Below are 22,463 nucleotides of genomic sequence, written 5' to 3'. Positions count from 1 at the left end.
GAAATTCAATGGCCTATTACATTAAACTATTGGTGAGCTTTCTTGGAGGCTCTCCGATGTGCCCAAGGTGCCAGCCCATTAGGAAGGCTGTGAATAGCATCACATGGTATAGCAGGAAAGGAAGAGGGGTCCCAACAGGAGAGTAGGAGAAAGCGGAAGTGCAGTGTGAAGAAGGAAAAGGAAAGCCAAGGCCGTCGACTGACCCACAGAAGACCAAGAACAGACCTACTGACTTCTCTAGCTTTTTGTCTTTCTGAATTATAGGTGAAATTCTTGAATTTGTTCTTTATTTCACCAGCTCAGTTTTCTACAGTGGCCAATCTCTTTAACTCCATAGTGCTCACTAACCTTCTTGGGTGACATTCATCAGTCTTTTAGAACCAGCATCACTACTCTCCCTTCGGATTGCAGCTACTGCTTATTATTGCAGAGATAGGAATTCTGTTGATGTTTCAGAATCTCTTCCTAATTTTTATGGTAAATATAATTAAGAGGGAGAGATTCCCCCTGACCCTTTCTGCTAACCTCCAGTTGCCTTCTGCTTTGTTTGTTTATTTGTTTGTCTACCTATGCTTAGAACAGTTTTATCGGGGGGGGGGGGCTGACACTATTAGCTTTTATCTCTTTAAGTTTTATGTGCTTGAAACTGACAAATGGCTAAGCAATAACTCAGCAATCCAATGCATACATTATGGATTACTGTCCTGCTATTTTATTCCCATATCCATCACCTTTGATTTTATAAAAGAAACATTTCTTAAGTTTGCCTTTTCCCTTCAAGTCCATACTGTCTCAGTGCTGACCTATGACCTCTGTCGCTTATCGCCCATCTCTAAGACTCCAAATCCATGCTCTCTGCGCTATCAGAGTTAGCTCGCCTAGCCTTTGGCTACATTTTCGTTTTCTAAATCAGAATGGTTTAAAAAAGGAAAAAAAAATAAATAAAAAAAATAAAAAAAGGACATGAAACATTCTGAATTTCTATTATTTTAAAAGAGGAAAGAAAAAGGAGGAAAAGGTCCACAAGGTAGAAGGCCTAAGAGCCCAGCAATCCTTCCCTGCAGAGCACAGTGTCTTGAATATTTACTAAGGTACCAACAACTGACGATCATGTCATCTTGTGAAAGTTTCAAAACTAGAGATACCCAGATCTATCCAGACTCACTCAGGTAAATCAGGTAACCCCAGACCTCCCTCTATCCTCTCCAAAAGCTCCAGGAAGACGGTACCATGAGGCCATCTTGGGAAAGCACTGTTTAAAGACACAGAGCTGAATGCCATGGTGATGAACCTTGCATAACCAGAAGAAGCATGTCCCGGAGAAGAAGTAACGAAATCTTTAACAGACTTACCTAAGAGAGTTCATCTCTGTTTTCTGATGAGATGAGTCACCAGCCACGTGGCTAAGCTTTTGAGCTTGGAGTTTTGATTTGGTCTCCAATGACTCTACTGTTTCTTTCATTATTAATATTTTAGATTGCAATTCATATTTTTCACGTTCGAGCTATAATTTAAATGTAAAACATTAATAAGCATATATAGTAATATCTTATTTTTCATAGCTATACTTTAATAATATTTCTGGAAGACAATTATGGACATATGTTAGGTTTTTAATACACTGAACATCATCTGTACTCTTAAGATCAAGATGTCAGGGTCAGTGCATCCTCTGCCTTTCTTTCCTCACTATCACTACAACAACAGAAACGCACAGCACAAATGACACAGGAAGGGAGACGATAAGCAGGATGAAAAATCAGAGGAACTTCCTAAAACACAAACAAAACCCTCAAAACCCTCCATGGTTCATTTCTAGCTTTTGGAACCAAGAGACACCTCCCCCTCAAAAAGTAACCCTCAAACCTGCAATAAGCAGACAGGAATTACACAAAAATGAGAGTTGAAAAGAATGTAACCACAAAATGGTCGCGATTTATATGAGAAACAAAGTGAAAGTTTCCCTGTACTGTCTAAAGAGAGACCTGACAATGCAGACTGCCGTGCTTCCCTGAGTAGGAACATAATACTTTAAATGTATTAAAATTTCATCAAGTTATAAATTCAATGAAACGCCAATAAAAGCAATTCAATTAGGAATTGATGGCACCTTACACTTTAATTCTTTTAGAAGAAAGGACAAACTGGGAATGAAAGAATAGAAATAAATTTACCATAAGAGATACTAAAATAAACAATAAAGCTACGGCAACTAAAACTGGGCTTTGTGTATAAATGGACAAGAAAACACACCCATTTCCCCCATATAAGAGCATGGAGAATATGAAGAAATCATAAAACAAAAAGAATATCTCTTATGTGGTTTAAAAAATACATCTGACCCTCCATGAGCAGGCTGTAGTCATATTCTTTTCCTGCCATACAAAACCACAATCCTGAATCTTCTTTCTTATTTTCTGTTTGTTTTTCTTTTTTGTTTGTTTGTTTTAAAGATGGGATCTTGCTATGTTCCACAGACTATCCTGAACTCCTATGCTCAAATGATCCCCCTGCCTCAGCCTCCTACAGGGCTCAATCTGCAGGCATGCACCACAGCACCAAGCATCCCGTTTTTCTTCTGTGGCATTCCTTCCTAAGCTATGCACCGCGTAGTTACATTTGTTTTACATGAATAGAATCACACTCTAGGCTTTCAGCAACTTACTGTGTTGGTAGAACACACATGGTAGCAGCCATACATGCTGAGGTTAGTAACTTTCATCCTATTTCTGCTCAACAGCACTCCACTGTATGATTTAAAATCATGAACTTGTTCAAATAAATCCTTCCGGCTTTATGGGGCCTGTCGTCTGTCACTGCCACTCCAGTGAAGCACGGTAGCAGATGCAGACAATACAGAGACACAGCAAATGACCGCTCACTATCTTCACTAAAACTCAGTTGACAGAGCAGTTAGTGCGTCTAGTCCAGGAACCACAGTTTGCTGACCTTCCATATAGAGCAACTCTCTAGGAATGAGCTGCTGCCGCCTTGGAAGCCTGCAGCTGCTATTCATGCCTGCTGTGCTTTAAACACGAAATGCTCACTACAAACTTGGGTGTTGAAGGCTTGGTCCCCAGCTGGTGGCACTTTTTGGGGAGGTGTGGGAACTTCAGGAAAAGGGACCTCTTAGAAGTAAGGAGGTTGCTGAGGTGTGGCCTGAGGATGATGCACAATGTTCCCCGCCTCCCACCTTCACGGCTCTCTGCTGTCAGGTGAGCAGTGCTAGTCTAGCAGACCCTCTCCACCATCACTGGCTTGAGAGCCAAGCAATGGAAGCAGCCATGGGCTGAGCCCCTGAAACCAGAAGCCCAGATAAACCTTTCCTTACATTGCCTTGCTCACAGGAAGGAAAGGCTGACAAACACAGAAAACAGGCAAAAAAGAAGTGGGCTGTTGTGATTCCCTAAGCATGGAGTTCAGAAGCCTTTGGAACTAGCTTACAGAAGGGACTTGGAAGAGTTTAGAGAAGTGAACTACCAAAAACCAAGACTGTTAAAATGCGGAGCCAGTTAGGCAACTCTGATGGGAGAAGACCAGAATGCTGACAGAAATGTAGACAGCTAAGGGCCAGGCTCAGTTTCAGAAAACAAGAACTCAGGAGGAAAGAACTAGAAGCCATGTGTGTTACAATGTAAGTTCTGTGCATCCCTGAGACTTGTGACAATGTCATAAATGTCGAGATACTAATTAACCTGGAGGAGAAAACTTCAGGCAGTGGCGTGATGTGGGAGTGTCATATATCAATCTGTTGATTTCATTGGTTAAGTTATAATAAACCAGCTGCTTGGCCTCATGGCTTGGAACATAGATGGGAGGAGTAAACAGAATAGAATTCTGGGCGGAAGAGGAAGTGAGGTCAGACTCTGCTCTGCTCCCGAAGAGACGCCATGCTCAGCTCTCCCAGGATGGACTTAGGCTAGAATCTTCCCGGTAAGCGCACCTTGGGGTGCTTACACACATTATTAGAAATGGGCTAGTCCAGGTGCGAGAATTAGCCTGTAAGGGCTAGAGTTCATGGGCCAAGCAGTTCTTAAATGAATACAGTTTGCGTGTTGTTATTTCGGGCATGAGCTAGCCAAGCTGCCGGGGTGTTGGGGACGCAGCCCCGCCGCTCATATTTCAACAGTGGCGTACTCGTGTGACTTGGTTATGTCTGGCAGCTGTTAGCCAGGTTAACAGCAAATGCCAGAGCAGAGAAGTTGAAAGACCGCAGCCTGGGCCAGAAAATAAATAAGAGTGAAGTGGGGCCAGCAAAGGGATGGCTATTGAAGAAAGCAGCCATACCAAAAATCAGCCCCAGCCTTTGTAACGGGATAAGAAACCCTGAGAGCTCGGCTGGTCCATGCTCATCCTGGCTCACAAATATAACCCCTGTGAGGGACTAGGCTTTGAGGAAGGAACAGGGGCGCTTCCCTCTTCACACCATGGCAAGTATTTCTCAGTGGCTGCTGCAGCCATGGTCCAAGTAGGCCTGGCTACTGCTCAAACTGGAGGCAGACACTGTGAACCTCATGCTTCAGCCTCAAGTAGCTAACTGCAAATAATCTTAAAACGATTGCTGGGTGTGGTCTATTTGAGGCAGGAGCCAATTTCTCATTCTTAATATATGTAGCCGTTCATTTAGAAAGAACCACTAAATCACACTCTTTACTCACTGATCTGTTTCTGTATATGTTAGGTTCCTTTTATGCAGGTTTGTTATATTTGATTTAGTCAGATAAGGATAATAAAGATTAGTCCTTATCTTAATTATAATGGCCCTAAAAACCCAGTATCAATCAATGTTCCTTAAACTTCTATGTTACTTTTGGCTCTTTTTCCATATGAATTCTGGAATTTCAGAGTACCCAACTGTAGAAAATACATACTATCTAGTTAGTCTAGAATGGCTGCATCTGTACTGATCATATACAGTTTTCCCCATCATTATTTCCTAAACAACACAGCATTACAACTATTTACATTGTATAAGGTGTTAGATAGTTGATATGGGAGAATGTATAGATTATATACAGTATTAAGCTGTTTTATATAACAAACTTGAGAATCTTCAGATTTGAGTATCTGAGGATGTCCTGGAAGCAATCTCCTGCAGATACTGAGGGCTAATTATCAAGAAAATTAACAGTGAGCTTCACTTTTTAGTCTGATTATTGGGGTTTATAAGACCAAACCACAATAATCACAGCTAGCCACTACAGATACCTGCAATATTCCAGTACTCTTAAGTGTGACATGCATGTTGTTCATCCATTACACTTTCATAGGAACCCCAAGAAACAGAAGTGTTAGTCCTAAGACATAAATGAAAAACACCGAAAGACAGAAATCAAGAAACTGGTCTAGACAGGAAGCCAGATTTGAACCAAGTAACAAGTCTCAGAGCACACACTCCTCCTTGCTGCATATCAGTTTACAAAGACATACAGTACACTAAAAGCATCAGTGGCCCAGTCATCCATCTAATGTAATATTCCCCAAATCCTTTGATAAATTACCTGGTGATTCATATATGTCAAATGTTCAATAGTCTTCTCTAATTCTGATTTTCCAAAAACATTCATTTCTTGGATATTCTGAAAAAGAATTGCATAGAGAATGTTCATCTGTATCAAATAATCACAAAAGTAAGTAATGCAAGTTTTCAGAGCTATGTCTCCTATTGCACAGACTCTATAAATGTTTTAGAAAGGCCAGGCATTTTACAAAAGCATTCTTTCAGTTAGAAAACGTTATGTTTCCAACCTTCATGTGTTACACAGAGAAGAAAATAGCGTGGACTCATTTAAAAAGACTTAGCTGGATGGATCCTTGTTAACACAGGCATCATACGGGGAGAGCACGCTAAGTCACAGAGCAGGAATGCGCCCTCACAAGAGGAGATGTACATTCCCCACCAACACTCACTTATTTTTTTTTTAAACAGGGCCACTGATAGAACCAAGAATCTCATGCTAGATTAGAGCTCAGAGGTAAGAAAAATAGGACTCAGAAGAAAATACATGCCAAGGAAGATATAGGCAATGGAATAAGATTAGTTTAAGAACTGGCTGGTATAGATGGTTTGTTTTCTGATTATATTATATCACACAAGCCCCAGCTGCTGCCAAGTCAAGGGCACAGAATGGTCACTGAGTTTTTCTAATGGAGATGTTTACTCGTATTCATTAAAAAGCAGGATTCCATACGATTGTACATCTAGTTAAAGGGATCACGGCTGTGTTAATTAAATCATTTAAACAGTGCTCATATGTGTTCTATATCAAGCACCAAGCAAGTTGTCAGGGCGCAGCCATGAGGAAAGTCTCTGACATCATAGATTATATGCAGTCTTGTAAGAAAGACAGACCTAAAACAAGAAACTAAAATAAAGCCATGAGGGCAGGAGGCCAAGCGTTCAAGGTGATACTAATTTCTAGAGCAAGTTTAAGTCAGCCTGCGCTACAGGAGTCCTTGTCTCAAAATAAATTAAATCCTGTTAGAAAGTGCTCTGCAGGTTGCTAAAGGAAGACGGACATCAAGAGGCACACCAAGTCCTAGACCTTGCATATGGCAACACTCACCTGCCAGGTAACATGTGCCACTGGTGCAGTGGTGGCAGGGCTGTCACAGGTACCCCTTTCTCATTAGACTCAAAGCCTGCTCCACAGAGGGAACTGCATGGCTACTGAGTCTGCTGTTGTAAATGGCCATGCTGCCAAAGTGCCTCCAAATGCTTGTGCTCACACCTACACACCTGGGCTGCTCTCTCGACCTTCTTTGCAGGGGGCCACAGCCAATGGAGAGATGCAGAATTGCCCAAGTGTTGAGAATAAGAGGCTTACACCGGATATGGATATCAACTCCCTCTCTCCAACCGAGGCTAAGGGAATGTCAGAGAAGGGGAGCCAGGAAGGGTGTGAAAGCTGCAAGCTGGGGAAGGGTGCTGTGAAGTGCTGTCCTCCAGACACGGCATGGCCACCACACTCCTGCACTCACAGCTGCTGGGATTATGTGCACCAGGCACACACAAAACCAAGCCAGTCAACACTGTTGCACAGGTGGAGTAGATGATCTCCAGGCCACACCCTTCACTGAGGAGCTGCTGGCAGCTGATAGTCTGAAGAGGGAGAATCATTCTTTTGTAAGAATACAACTGTTGATAAAATTCCTATGCCCCAGTGGATGGCCCGAAACCACACATATAGGCAGCAATGACTCCAGTTATTAAAAAAAAAGAAAGAAAGAAAGAAAGAAAAAAAGAAAGAAAGAAAGAAAGAAAGAAAGAAAGAAAGAAAGAAAGAAAGAGGAAAGGAAGGAAGGAAACTGAAACATGAGGGGAGGTGAGAGGGGCTAAGAAGAATAAATATGATCATACTTCATTTATATACATGCATGAAATTCTCAAGCATAAAGGAAAATAAACATAAACAAGTAGTTTTTTTTTACTAGGCAAGGAGCTTTATTTTCATATGTCAAAAGGCATCTAGAGCCTCGTGCTCACTGCCTGAGGTCTTAACCTGGAGCTAGAGGAGGAGTACAGATAGGAAGGCATCTGAAGAGGTGGAAGACTCTCAGTCCACTGCAGGAGACTCATGGCAAGAAAAGGCCCCTTAAGCCAAAAGTCTGGAGAAAAAGGAGTAGGAAATAGCAAAAATGAGTGTCAGGAAAAGATGACAGGCCTTAACATAGGCCAGGGCTGATCGCTAATGATCTTTTAACAGGTAATTAACTTTACTAGAAGTAACATGACCAGACTTACATCTTTGAAAGGTGGGTCAGAGCACAAGGGCAACACTGTAAGAATGCCTGTGAGCATAGCCACTACAGGATGGGGGCAGAAGACAAAGAAGGGAACAACTGAAAGGAAGGGAAGGAGGACGCAAGGAGACTGTAAACACAGACGGGGGAGGCTAGGCAAGTTATTTAAATTCATTCAAATCCAGGGCTCTCGTCTGTACACAGGAACCACCAGAAAGGCTTTTGTGAAGATTACTGTGATGGCTCCTGTTTAAAAAGCACTGGGGACAGTTAGTTGTTCAGGAGGCAGCACCGATGGCCCTGGCTGACAGCTGTCACTCAGAGCTTTCAGAGAGAGCTTAGTCACAACGGCTGCTGGAGAGCAGGGTCAGGAGACAGGAGGCAAGAAACACTCCAGAAGGCTGGAGGAGTCAGACAAGTAGGCTGTTTTTAAGAGAAAGTTCTCTTGGAAATTCACAAAAGCCGGCCTCCTACAACCCAGAAGGGTCTGCTAATCAGAATGCAGCCTTTCTGAGCTGTTAGCACTAATATGGTGTTTTTAAAAGTCTATTTTTACATTTCTGGTCATTACAACAGATAAAGAAAAGGGTAAGTGCGTAGCTGTGCTAAAGGGTGCCATATTGCACAGAAGCTTTCTCTCTGGTAATTTTAACTGACTTTTTTTTTTCTAGAAGGCAGCATTCCAAAAGACTCCCATTAAAAACATTCTTACACTGCCTTTGGATATAAAACTTTAACTAAGATTTGTAGCATAAAGACTATGCTTAAAGTGTTTATTTTTTGTTCCTAAGTAGTTACTTTCAAAGCATTTATTTCATAATATTAAGTGGAAGAAGCATCCATGGCTTCTACAATAAGAACACTCAGAACATACCGTGTGGACTGTTACGTTATTACCACACTTATTCAGGAGCAATTATAAGACTCGTAATCCACCAAAGAGGAATAAAAACTGCACACAAACACTCCTACGAGCATTACCCATGGACGAACCTTAAGGACAGCATGCTGAGAAACACCAAACATTAAAACACATGTGGACTGGGGTAGCTCAGTGATAGAGTGATTCTCTTGTACATGCTAGACCCTGGGTTCAATACCCAGCATCACAAAATGAAAAAACGATCACGTTTAATGATTCAGTTCATATGAAATGTTCAGAGAAGGCAAACGCATGGAGGCAGAAAGTGAATTAGTAGTGCCTACAGCAGAGAAGGCCTGGGGCAAACTGAAGCTATTATAATGGACACAAGATTCCTTTCTGTGGTAATGAGTTTTTCTAAGATTAATTATGCTGGAAGTTATAAAAGACAGGGAGAAAAGGATAGCAAAAGCCACTGACCTGTCCCTTTCATTAAATGGGTAAACTGTCTGCTAGGTGAAAAATAACCATTGTCATTAAGTAAAGAAGAAAAGACTATCGACCTACAACAATCCCAAATTCAGGGTGTGGCATATTGCTTCTGCAAGGACTGATGGCAAATGCCTTGGGTCCTGGAGCTTAATGTGCCCGCTCTGACTTCCCAGCTCTGCTACCATGGAAAGCAGCTATGGACAACACTTAATCAGTGCTGGAATACTCTAGCTATGGGGCCACACACCAACAAGGTGCTTCAGTTTGGGCTGCTGCTAAGCTGGCTCCGCCTCGACGGATATACTAAGTAGTAACTTCCCAGGAAAGCGCAGTCATCAGGGTGGCAGTTGGGCAAGGGTATAATAAGGCATGCTACTTCACTTTCTCCGCCAGTACTCAATCTTAATTCCTTTCCAAAGGATATAAGCTGAATTACTGACCTTCAACTTCTCTCGCAGAGCTTCCTTTTCTGCTGTGATTCTTCTTAAGTCAGATAACGCACGCTCTTTCTCCTCCATACAACTAACAAGACTGTTGGGGACTGTCACATTAGTAGAATCCTGTCTCAGTGCACACAACTCTTCCTTAGCCTTCAAGCAGTAAGAGATAGAAAAGTACTTTAGATATATTCCATTATTTTAAAAAGGGCTTAGGGTAGGGATATATTAAATACATGCTTCTTTCCCTTTCTTCCCAAATCCCAATAAAATAAAAGTAAAAGGATTAAAATTAAATACTAAAGTCCCAAAGGCAAGAAGAGTGAGAGAAACTGCGGCTACACAACACTGGAAACTAGAAGCAGACGGACAGAGAAGAATTAACTAGGTGGACTCCAGAAGGCTGAGAGCTAAGTCTACTGTGGGGAGCTCCGGAAGTGGATCCATGTAGTGAACGCACTGCCAAGTCCTAGAAAAGCTCACAAAAGTGAACGTGTCTCTTTTCACTTCCATGTCTTCCCCTCCTGTCAAAACAGTGAGGGACTTCATGAGAGAGAGCTGTGGACAAACCAGCTACAAACTCCAGGATTTGTTCATCAGCTCTCTGTCTGCCAGCTCAGGCTTTGCAGCAGGGAGGGCCAGGCTGTGGCAGTGCTGGCCCCCAGAGCAGATTTTCCCCAAGAGCGTACAACACCATCTCTCACTGCCCGGTTAGCCTGGGTTAACAGGCTCTGGAGACCCACCTTATCTTGACCCCTCAAGTGTTCACATTACAGATGAGAGCCAGCATGCCTGGATTTTAGGTGTTAGGGATCTGACTTTCAGGCTTGTATGGCAGGCACTCTGACGACAGAGCCATCGTCATCTTCTCAGAATTAGAGGCTAATTTAAGAGCCAGCACTTCAAACAGGGGCTGCATATCCAGTTTATCCCTAGGACTCAGATATGTAGTAGCATGTCTAAAGCTCACGACAGTTTTGACACAGAGTCAGCTAAGGTCTCTTCAGTTAATTTTAGAACAAAGAGACCATCTCTAACTGACCTGACACATTGATAAACTAGAAAGAGGGAAAACGAACATGAAAAACGAAGAGAAATTTCTGTTTTGAAAAGACGACAGTCCAAACTACTACCACGTATCATCTTAATTGGGAAGGAAAATCCTGAGTCCCGTGTGTCAGGAAAACATGCAGGATACAACGGGGCTCCGTTATAGCTAACTGAGTTGAAATGACCTGTGCAATAATTAGGACCCACTCCTTACTTCGTTATACAAGACACTGAGTTTGTCCCTTTCCGCCGTGAGCAGCTTCACATTGCACTGAATATCCTCCATGTATTTTTCAAATCTCTCTAGCATGCGCTGGAGCTCATCTCGTTCTCTTGAGATCAGATGAATGTCTGAGCTGTGATCGCCCTGAAACAATTACACAGATCCACATTACCATTTGTTATAATTACAACCGCGCGGCTGTCACAGAGACGCTGGTGACGAGGCTGGCTGCAGCAGGCTCACAGACAGAACAGAAGTTCTTTCCATGTAATTAAAGGATAAATTCCGGAGAGCAGATGAAAGCACTGGCAGAAATGGTGCAAACTCCCTGGCTTTGGGTTCTCAGGAAGGTGCACGGCTGCCAATAACACCACCTGTGCAGATCTCATCAGAGGCTTCCACAGGTCCCCCCCCCCCCCAGCTGCTCCTAGTGCACATCAGTGACACCTAACTATAACCTCTAGACCAGGAGATCGGCAGCACCTAGAAGCTTGGTGTGCACATCAAGTGGAGGGCCCATGCTGGGCTCCTTGGGAGGAGAGCATAGGACATTTTGTCAGGTCTTCCAGTCATTCTGATGCATGCTAAGTGCTCAGAGTCACTTCTTTATAACTCTCCCAAGAGTCCAGGGAGGTATGTGTGTCCTGTCTTCTATGAATGACCATTATGGCTGGCATCTCAGGTAAAATAGCCCCAACTGTCGTCCCAGCTTCATACCCACACAAGGTCCATCTGTGCAATGGTACAAGTCAGTATCTATTGAGATGTGAACTGACTAACCAAAATTTCTTCCAACAATCCACTGATTTCCAACATTTCTAAGAATATATCTGCTATCATAGCATAATTCAAAAATCATGACTGCCATGAGGATGGTAAATTTACAGCGTGTCAATGACCTAAATATAGAAACCCAGATAAACTGCTATAGTAATGTGGCAGCTGAAATGATAAGAGCCCCTATAGGCTCATGTTTGAATACTTAGTTCTAAGTTGCTGGAACTGTTAAGAAAGGATTGGGAGGTGTGACCTTGATGGAAGAGGTGTCTCTGGGGGCAGGATTTAGGATTGGTAGGTGTAGCCTTGATGGAAGAGGTATCACTGGGGGCAGGATTTAGGATTGGTAGGTGTAGCCTTGATGGAAGAGGTATCACTGGGGGCAGGATTTAGGATTGGGAGGTGTGACCTTGACTGAAGAGGTGTCACTGGGGGCAGGATTTGAAGCTTCAAAAGATTCCCTTTCCCAGTATGCTTTCTGCTTCCTGCCTGTGGATCCCAATGTGAACTCTCAGCTGTTCCTGCCACTCCCTTGTTCCACTTCCATGGTGTGGATCCCTCTGAAGCCATAAGCCTAGTTTACACTTTCGTTTACAAGTTGCCTGGGTCCTAGTATTTTGTCACAGCAAGAGTAAAGTAATACAACTGGACAGATATCCACTGAGCACAGACAACACCCGTGAAGATTCAGTACATGGTGGAAACGTGTGAGGCAGCTTCCACATAGGAACAAGCACAACTAAAGTGTGATGGACATAGCTGGATATCGCGCTGCATTAAAGGGCAAAGCTGTTTTACACAGCAGCTGAAAAACACAGAGGAAAACCTGCGACCTAACATCTTACAGAATGTAGTCTGCACACCCTGGAAACGGAGTGCAATGAATAAAGACCCACAACTGTTTTCATTACTGACTTAAATGTCACTTTCTACAAGGACTCCTTCCAGATTCTCCACATAACTCAGATGTATGTTCTGAATTGCTCTGGACAGTCTTCATCAACACTTAATATAAATGAGATAGTAAAGTTACTTAGCAGCCAGGGATGTAGCTCAATGGCAGATATACCCCTAAATTTACATACTATAAAGGGGTATGATGTAAATTTTTACATTAATGTACTTACTAGATTGAATTTCTGTCAGAGACACAGGGCTCCTGTTCCTGTGATTTTGTGTTCAGTACCTGGTATGACACCTGGCTTTACTGCTTGAGGAAGAATGCTAAACTTTTCTGCAAATGTATCTTGTGTGTAATATTTACATTAGTATTATGCAGTGTATGTTAACACCCTTTCTCCACTCTATTATTCTCAACACATTAATAAGCAACAAGCACAGTGCTGAAGATACAATATCAAGAATCCCTTTTCTTCTTACTTTGAGATGGGGTCTCACTATATAACCTTAGCTGCCCTGGAACTTGCTTTGTACCCAGGCTGGCCTTGAATTTATACCAACCCTCTTGCTTCTCCCACAGTACTGAGATTACAGATGTATGTCACCACAAGGAGGGTGTGTGTTTCAGACATAGTCTTTTTTTTTTTTTTTTTTTTTTTTTTTTTTTACCGGAACTGTTCTATTGACTTTTCTCAGAATCATCATTTGAGATCAGTGTCTTTGTCGACTAACATAAAATATATTTCTGATACTGATTTATTTAGGAACTATCATCATTATCTCTACAGTCCATGCCTCATTCATCGAAGACATTATACACCTACTGAACTTAATCATACAGATCAGAGCCACTTTAAACCAGCAAGCAATAGAGAAACAAACTGTTTCCTAGTTGGGAACTAGATACTATGCTAGAAGACCTGTATGTCGATGACCTCATTCAATCTTTCTAAGCAGATGGAGTTATGTTTCTGTATCTGCACACGAGGAATCAGGGCTGCATGAAGTCAGCTTCTCCAAGGTCTATCATCAGCTGGCACAAGAAGCTGAAACTTGCATCAGGCTTCCTGCTCCAAAGCCTTCCTCGGGCTGTCCTCAGACTCAGATTGGGAGCCACAGTGAGTGTAAGGTTAAAGGAGAAATGCTCCCATTGAAGATAAGACAAGAGAAGCTCAATGAGGTTGGATAATAAAGATCACTGATATGGAAAATGCCTAAATTTTCCCGATTTATTGTAATTCCAAGAATCTGTGCTTAACAGTTTACCATAAAGCAGGAAGCTGACAGCCACAGCACCAGATCCAGATTGAGAGAGCCCTTGGCTGTCTGCTAACCAAGTGCTTCTACACATGCTTACAATATCTCCTTTTAGGTGTGAAATGCACCCCAGGTCTCCACACTCACAACTGTCTCACACACTCACTTTACTCAGTACTGGCGCTGAGAACAGTCACTGAAAGGGATGATGCTCTAACTCTGGTGTAGGAGGGTCTTCTTTCTATGTGTTGCTTTCATTGGTTGAATAAAGAAAACTGCCTTGGCCTTTTGATAGGGCAGCCCTTAGATGGGCGTGGTAGACAGAACAGAATTCTGGGAGGAAGAAGGCAGCGTGGCAGATGCCATGCTTCTCCTGCCCAAGACGGACGTTGGTTAGACTCATGCAGGTAAGCCACGACCTCGTGGTAACACACAGATTAATAGAAATGGGTTAATCAAGATGTGAGAGTTAGCCAGTAAGAGGCTAGAGCTAATGGGCCAGGCATTTAAATGAATACAGTTTCTGTATAATTATTTCGGGTGAAAGCTAGCCGGGAGGCAGGCCTGCTCCTCCCTACAACATAAGTCTACCACCAAAGCTGGGAAGGACATAAAAGTTGAGTGTCATGAGGACAGAGCTACTCTGTTAGCAGAGGGAAAGTGCAGCTGTCACACAACATAAATCCTGGAAAGAGCAGAAACGAACAGTATTTTGAGTCTGAGTTCTGGCTTCTGAAAGCCTACAAAGCCTCTCACATGACTCTGCTACTCAACCTAAATTTATAGAAATCAAAATGTTGTCCTTTATTGTTGGATAGTTTCTCTAATAATGCAGGATTCCTCTTACATTGCAAGTTATTGTAAAAACAAAAATCAAGATTAAGACTTTTAAAATTATGTATAAATAATGTTGCATTTATTACAGCAATAAAGCAAAAAGGTTTATCACACACACACATGCGCACACATATCCCCCTTTGATTACTCTTATAAAAGGTATTACCTTTTCTGAGCATTTGAATATCGAGGTCTTTTCCCGGGCAGAGTAATTTACAGAACAAGTTCTCCGCTGGATGATATGCTGGAGTTTTTCCAGTTCTTTCTTGTAATAGTCTCGCTCCTCCTCTATGCCTCTCAGGAATGTATCTAAACGAGAGGGTGACTTGTCTCGACGTTTTATCCCATGTTCTAGCCTCATCCTCTCAACTTCCAAAGTCAGTTCTCTTTCTGCAAATTAAAGTAGTTAAGATATTGTTGTGTATATAATGTGGATTAGTCAAATAAATAAACAAAAAACTACTAGCAATCCTGAACTGTTCTGTGTCAACCACAAAGATCAGACATATCGAATAGAGAGAATGAGAAGAAAACAAAAGCCAAACATCAACAATAAATAATGTCCAACAAGTGAAGGCCACCCTCTGCTGATGTTATCACAGCTGGATACCATCTAGCACTGTGAAAGAAGAGTGACGCTTCCCAGAGACCCTCAAGGAGCACTGAGGAAAGCAGTCAACAACCCTACAGGCTCACACCTCACTGAGCTTGGGTTTAACACATGCACAAAGAAACCAAAACAACTCATTTTTTTCCAAGAAGCACAATGATTACTTTTCTGCTGCTATTTTTGAGATAGCATGTATAGACTGACTCAAACTCCTGGGCTCAAAACGCCCTTGTGCCCGTAAAATGTCTGGGACTGTAGGAATATATCACCACAAACAATCCAACTCACAATGACTAGTTTTTATCAGTAAAAGTTACTTTTCCATGATCTAAAACAAAGCAAATACTAGCAACTTCACAGAGTTCAGCCTGTGGAACTACACTCCCGACACTGACTAGAGTCGTTTCCATGATGGATTCGATGCTGCCATCTTCCCCTTCATTCATTCAGGTGATGCACAATTAACTAAACACAACTGACTAATCCACGACACTAGAAAACTCATGAACTGGCCATTTTATCCCATGAAGGAATGACCAGTGAGGTCAGAAGAGAGTAGGAAAGTGAGAAGGAATGAGCAACTGTGGTAAATGTTAAAAAGGAATAAATGGCTTCATGCAGGGCAGTTCTGCTGGTGAGGTGGAGACAGAGGCCGTCTGGAATGGGGTGAGGAGCTAGAGTAGTGAGGGATCAGACAGAGGCCAAGTGCGGATTTTGAGTCAATATAACAGTGTTCTTTAAAAAGACTGCACTGCAATGTCTGCCATTTCAGAATGGTTTTAGTCTGCCTCAAAGAAGCACACACTTCCACTGCGAAACATTCCAACAGCCTCTCCTGCGCCAACCAGTCAGAATTCAGGGAGGGCTTTCTATCGTGTCCACCCTGCCCAGCATCACTTCTGGTTCACAGCAAGGGCTTGGCACTGTTATTAAACAAACGCAGGAAGGATCATCTACTAGTACAACATACAGAGGGCAAAGTCACTTTTTATCTTACATTTGGCATCTTACCTGTGACTGCAAAACTTTCCATTTTTTTGCTAAGTCTGTTCTTTTCTTGTTCAAGCTGATGAACAACAGTTTCCAGGTCTGACTTCAGAAGGAGCTCATCATTTAGCCTCTCCTTTTCCTTGTGGCATAAGTCTAATTCCTGCAAAATGGTAATTCTATAATTATGTATCCTAATAACTTTACTAAATATTTCTAATACTTATAGGCAAAATGGATACTTTTGTAGCATATGTATATATATATATACACATATAAAATAGCAATTCATATGTGTGTGTGTATGTGTGTGTATGAACCTGCACTACTTTAATCACTTCAATTGGGACAAAATGCACCACCCACGAAAGAACAGAACCCAGTCTGCATACTGGGCTGGGACTACAATCACTGCCACGCTGAACTCTCATCAGAGAAGTTTCCTCTCACGGTATATGGGAACTAACACCGAGAACCATGATTGGATGATGTACAGAGTGAGAGACATTGCCACTCAGTTTGAAATGGGGTGTCTTTATCAAGCCCCCGCCCCCAAGATCAGTGTGGAAGGCTCTGTGTGGAAGAGGATCGGAAAGCTGGTGAGTCAGCGATGTGGATAACCACAAGGAAACAGTGTCTTCTGCACACAAGACAACTGATGCACAAAGGGACTCAGAGACTGCGGCAGCACACATGGCCTGCTCAGGGTTCATGGCTAGATGTGGGCCCAGCAGAGAAGGGAAAATGGACACAGTCTCCCACCCCTAATGAAGAACCTATCTGCAATTGATACCTGCTGGGAAAGGGAAAGTCAGTATTGTCCAATGGAGTGCCACTTTGTATATTAACCGTACTCCAAGGCAGGCCCCATGCCCAGCTGGCCAGACAAAATGGACGCCATGGTTTTCGTGTGCATTTTTTGTTTTTGTTTTGGTAATTTTTTTGATCTTACCAGTAGGGTTTTCATTTGTTTTGACATTTGTTTTTGTTTTGGAGGAAGGGAGAGACTGAGAAAGAGAGATAAGAAAGTTGGGTAGAGGAGGAGAATTTGGGAGAAGTGAGAGGAGAAAAAGTATGATCAAAATAAACTGCATGTAAAAAAATTAAAAGCAAAACACACAAACACACACCAAACACACTACGAAGCCCATGCTAACAATGCTCTTTTGTGGACGGTAGAACCCTTATGTTTTATTCGCTGCTCATTTGTTTAGCATATCGTCCCACTTCTCTCTGGCTGAGTACGTCTGTGCACAACACAACTTATTAATGCCTATGTTTAAAGAGCACAGCAGTGCAGACCAGTGACAAAGTCACTGCTTCTGCCATGGCAAATGCGTAGTGAACATCAGCAATCAGTTATTAGCTCTGGGTCTGAAAAAGCCTGGGATAAAACCGGTCTCGCTGAACATAGCGGACAATGAGGACTACTGAGAACTCAAGAACAACGGCAATGGGTTTTTGATCCTACTACACGTACTGGCTTTGTGGGAGCCTAGGCAGTTTGGATGCTCACCTTACTAGACCTGTACCCCATTTTTAATTGGATTATTTAGTTTGATGATGTCTAGTTTCTTGAGTTCTTTATATATTTTTGGATATTAGCCTTGTGTCATATGTAGAGTTCATAAAACCCTTTGCTCACTGTGCAAGCTGCCATTTTGTCCTGTTGACAGCATCCTTTGCCTTACAGAAGCTTTTCAATTTCATGAGGTCCCATTTATAAACTGTTGACCTTAATGCCTGTGTTACTGGTGTTCTGTTCAGGAAGTAGTCTCCCATGTAAATGTGTTCCAAGCTATTTCCCACCTTCTCATCTAGCAGGTTCAGTATATCTGGGTTTATGTTGGAGTCTTTGATCCATTGGACTTTCGTTTCTTCCAGGGTGATAGAGACATATTTGCATTCTTCTACAGGCTGATATCCAATTAAACCAGCACCATTTGTTGAAGATATTTTCTTTTTTTTTTTCATTGTATATTTCTGGTGTCTTTATCAAAAATAAACGGTTCATAGGTGTGTGGATTTGTGTCTGGGGCTTTGGGTTGGTTCCATTGTTCCACCTGTCTGTTTTTATGCCAATACCATGAGGTTTTTTATTACTGTAGCTTTGCAATACAGCTTGAAATCAGGGATGGTGATGCCTTCAGAAGTTCTTTTATTGTACAGAATACTTTTAGTTCAGCTATTGTGAAGAGTGTTGCTTTTCTGATTTCTTTTTCAGCCCATTTGTCATATGTTTATAGGAGGACTACTGGTACCTTTTTAAAGATAATCTTGTATCCAGCCACACTGCTAAAGATGTTTATCAGCTGTAGGGTAGGAGTTCCCTGGTGGAATTAGTGGGTTTGCTTATGCATACTGTCATATCATCTGTGAATAAAGGTACTTTGACTTCTTCTTTTCCAATTTTTGTACTCATGATCTTCTTTTGTTGTCTTATTGCTTAGCTAGAACTTCAAATACTACATTGAATAGATACTGAGAGGGTGACTAGCCTTGTCTTGTTCCTGATATTAGTGAATTTTTTTTTGAGTTTCTCTTCATTTAATTTGATGTTAGCTATAGGTTTGTTGTAAATTGCCTTTGTTATGCTTAGGTATGTTCCTTGTATCTCTGATTTCTCCAAGACTTTTGTCATGAATGAGTGTTGGGTTTTGTCAAAGGTGTTTTCAGCATCTAATGAGATGATCATTTGGTTTTTTCTTTCAGTTTGTTTATATAGTATATTACATTGACATATTTTTTTTTTGTATGTTAAACCATCCCTGCATCTCTGGGATGAAGCCTACTTGGTCATATTGGATGTTTATTTTTTTTTGATGTGCTCTTGGATTTGGTTTACCAGTATTTTATTGAGTATATGTTTGATCAATGTTCATAAGAAAAGTTGGTCTGTAATTCAGTTTCTTTGTTTAGTCTTTGTGTGGTTTAGGTATCAGAGTGACCGTGTCCCCATAAAATGAATTTGGCAATTTTCCTTCTGTTTCTATATTTTGAAATAATTGAGGAGTAATGGTATTGGCTCTTCTTTGAATGTTTGATAGAATGCACCACTAAAACTGCCTGGCCCTTTGCTGTTTTTGGTTCAGAGACTTTCAATGACTATTTCTATTTCCTTAGCGGTTTTAAGTCTATTTAAGTAGTTTATCTGATCTTTATTTAACTATGGTATATAGTAACTATCAAGAAAATTATTCATTTCTTTTAGATTTTCTAATTATGTGGAGTACAGGATTTTGGACTATAATCTAATGATTCTGCAGATTTACTTGGTATCTTTTTTATGTCTCTCTTTTCATTTCTGATTCTGCTAATTTACATATACTCTCTGTCTTTTAGTTAGTTTGGATAAGGATTTTTCTATCGTGTTGATTTTCTCAAAGAATCAACTCTTTGTTTCATTGATTCTTTGTATTGTTATCTTTGGTTCTATTTAATTGATTTCAACCTTCAATTTGATTATTTTCTGCCACTGGTTCCTTTTAGGTATGTTTGTTTCTTTTTGTTCTAGAACTTTCAGGTCTACTGTTAAGTTGCTAGTGTGAGATCTGTCCAATTTCTTTATAAAGGTACTTAGTGCTATCAGTTTTCCTGTTAGCATTGATTTCATGGCATCCCATAAGGTTTTGTATGTTGTGCATTCATTTTCATTGAATTCTAGAAAGTCTTCAGTTTCTTACTTTCTGTCTTGACACAGTATTCATTCAGTAATAGTTGTTCAGCTGCCATGAATATGTGGACCTTCTGTTGGTTCTGTTGTTGAAATCCAGTTTTAATCCATGGTGTCTGATAGGATGCAAGGGGTTCTTTCAATTTTGTTCTATCAGTTGAGAATAGCTTTGTGACTGAGTATGTGTTCAATTTCAGAGAATGCTCTGTGAGGTGCTGAGAAGGAAATGTATTGTGTGTGTGTGTGTGTGTTTCCCTTATTATTATTTTATTTCCTATTGTGAAATTATTTATTGCTTGTATTTCCATGAATGTAGTTAATCTTGGGTTTGATTATTCCTTTTAGCACTTCTGTAGGCCTGGATTTATGGATAGATCATGTTTAAATTTGACTTTATCAAGAATATCTTGTTCTATCCATGGTGATTAAAAATTTTGCTCCCAAGATATTAATCAGTATGGCTATAGGATAGGGTCATTTCAGGTTCTCTGTCCTCAGCTGCCCCAGGAACTAACTGGGGACATCGCCCTGGGCACCTGGGAGCACCAAATCTCTTGCCAACCCTAAGATNAGGGCAGGGAACCCTGATTGCTCTTTGGGCTGACGAGGGAGGGGGACTTGATTGGGGGAGGCGGAGGGAAAGGGGAAGCGGCGGTGGGGAAGAGACAGAAATCTTTAATAAATAAATAAATAAATGAAAAAAAAAATACATAACAGAAATAGACCATGGATCTGAGACAAGCACCGCCGACCGCCCTCAGCACTCAGTCTGCAGACAATAGTGAACTGCAATAAACCCTCTTGCACACACATGTATGTGTGAGTTCTCTTCTCTCATTCTCCCTTTCCAAATGCCTTTAGCATACTGCTTCAAAGACGTATAGAGTGAAATTTCTTGTTTATAACATTCACCTCTTATAAGTCCTGCTGTTACTTAAAATGCAGCCAGTGAGTCCAAATGACTCTTCCCTGAAAGTCCCACTGTCCATCATGAAGCCACTATCGTGCTGTTCAAACATTCACACATAGTGAATACAGGCCACCATCTCATAGAAACAGCATGTCCCCAGAAAACAGCACTGTAGACTATACATAATGAAGAGATGCAAGGTTCTGTTGGTCTTTGCTTTTAATCATACAGGGAGCCCTTCCAACATAGCAGGTTATCACAAGGAAGACAGCCTTCTACCTCTGAGTGACGGCCAGTTTAACCTGTAAGGCATTCTCCTAATTCCACACTGGGCCCCTATATCGAGGAGTCTCTTTGGATAAAGCCTGTCTTTCTCCACCAAAAGCCATAGGGACAAGCATTGTGCCTAGAAAAATAGCTTGAATTACATCAAACAAAGCAATTAAAAGGAGAATGACTACTTCTAATAGCAACAAGTAAACACCAGTTCTTGATCTTACTATCACTAGGAAACTGCTAAGATAAAGTAGTTAGAGGAATACAGAATTCCTGCCAGGGCCTCATATTCAGTGTTATCTATAAACCCATGTTATGAAAGATTAGAGAGTGTTAAAACTATAAAACTGCATAAGCGCAGTGTAGAACATTCATCATTTGGCTACAGAAAGGAACGGAATTCCCATTCATGCTATGACCTCACAAACCTTGCAAACACGCTAAGAAGCCTGATGCAAAAGGCCACACAATACATGATTCATTTCTACAAACTGTCAGAATGAGAACTCTAGAACCTGAAGGTAGGTGAGTGGCTGTCAGGGGCTAAACAGAAGGTAATGGGGTGACTACTGATAGGTATAAGGTTTCTTTCCAAAATGATGATGTTCTGGAATTAGCAGTGATGGTCCTACAATTCTGTGACCATGCCAAAATCACACAGTCCACTAAAAAGACTGAATATTAACCATATACATTGTTTCACAAGAGACTTATAAAATCTGGGCATTAATTCCATGCTCAAAACACTGACGATAGTATGACATCAACTTACCAGTTGAAGTTTTGCCATTTTTTCCTCAAGGTTCCGCATTTCACAGAGGTTTCTTTTAATCTCTTTCTAGGAATAAAAAGTCTATTAGGTGAGCATTACTATGGCATAAGGACTAAGACCAGCTGGTACGCACTCTCTGTCAGTAAAGTCTAGGACCCTAGTCCAGTGACTAGAGGGTGAAGCTGAGACGAAGGCTCTGTTTAACACTGTGCCCATGAAAGCCTGTGTGGACTGGCTTGTCAAGTAGAGAAGCACGTCGAGTTCCCTGTCTCGGGCCTCAGCTCTGGGGAATGCAGGTGCTCACTTCCTAACCAGCCTCTTCATGTTCCCAGCTGCTTAACCTGGATCTCTTGCACCACAACTGAGAGCAGAAACCACTGAAAGACTGATCCAACGGCATCTTTTGTTGCATCAAGTGGACATCTGTGGGCCTTGTCAACGGGCCATGAGGAGTCACATTCAATGCCACGCATGTGGAAGCACAGAATGTACAGAAAGGAGTGGAACAAGGGAGGAAAGACACCGAGGATACTAATGCACTAAAACCAGAAACGCGGAGTCACAACTATACGAATTAGTTACCCCCCCCCACCTCTCCCCAGATCTGAAGAACAAGCCCAGGGCCTCGTGCATGTGGGCAAGCACTCTGCAAACTGG

General features: G+C 41.6%; 1 protein-coding gene across 2 annotated transcripts in view; it reads right to left on the bottom strand.

Moving 5' to 3' along the window:
• Nucleotides 1–22,463, bottom strand: part of Cep135 (centrosomal protein 135) — a 58,724-nt gene that overhangs the window by 20,301 nt on the left and 15,960 nt on the right. For both annotated transcript variants that reach the window (XM_050150179.1, XM_050150180.1), the window contains exons 9-15: nucleotides 21,807–21,872; nucleotides 16,200–16,338; nucleotides 14,745–14,968; nucleotides 10,799–10,951; nucleotides 9,538–9,687; nucleotides 5,502–5,579; nucleotides 1,353–1,504 (exon numbers count right to left, since the gene is read on the bottom strand). In XM_050150179.1, coding sequence (XP_050006136.1) covers nucleotides 1,353–1,504; nucleotides 5,502–5,579; nucleotides 9,538–9,687; nucleotides 10,799–10,951; nucleotides 14,745–14,968; nucleotides 16,200–16,338; nucleotides 21,807–21,872 — 962 coding nt within the window. The remainder of the gene's footprint in view (nucleotides 1–1,352; nucleotides 1,505–5,501; nucleotides 5,580–9,537; nucleotides 9,688–10,798; nucleotides 10,952–14,744; nucleotides 14,969–16,199; nucleotides 16,339–21,806; nucleotides 21,873–22,463) is intronic.

Source organism: Alexandromys fortis, unplaced genomic scaffold (assembly GCF_014885135.2).
Source record: "Alexandromys fortis isolate MF-2015 unplaced genomic scaffold, M_Fortis_MF-2015_v1.1 scaffold_0, whole genome shotgun sequence".
Taxonomy (NCBI): domain Eukaryota; kingdom Metazoa; phylum Chordata; class Mammalia; order Rodentia; family Cricetidae; genus Alexandromys; species Alexandromys fortis.
This window is presented reverse-complemented; position numbering and strand designations above follow the sequence as displayed.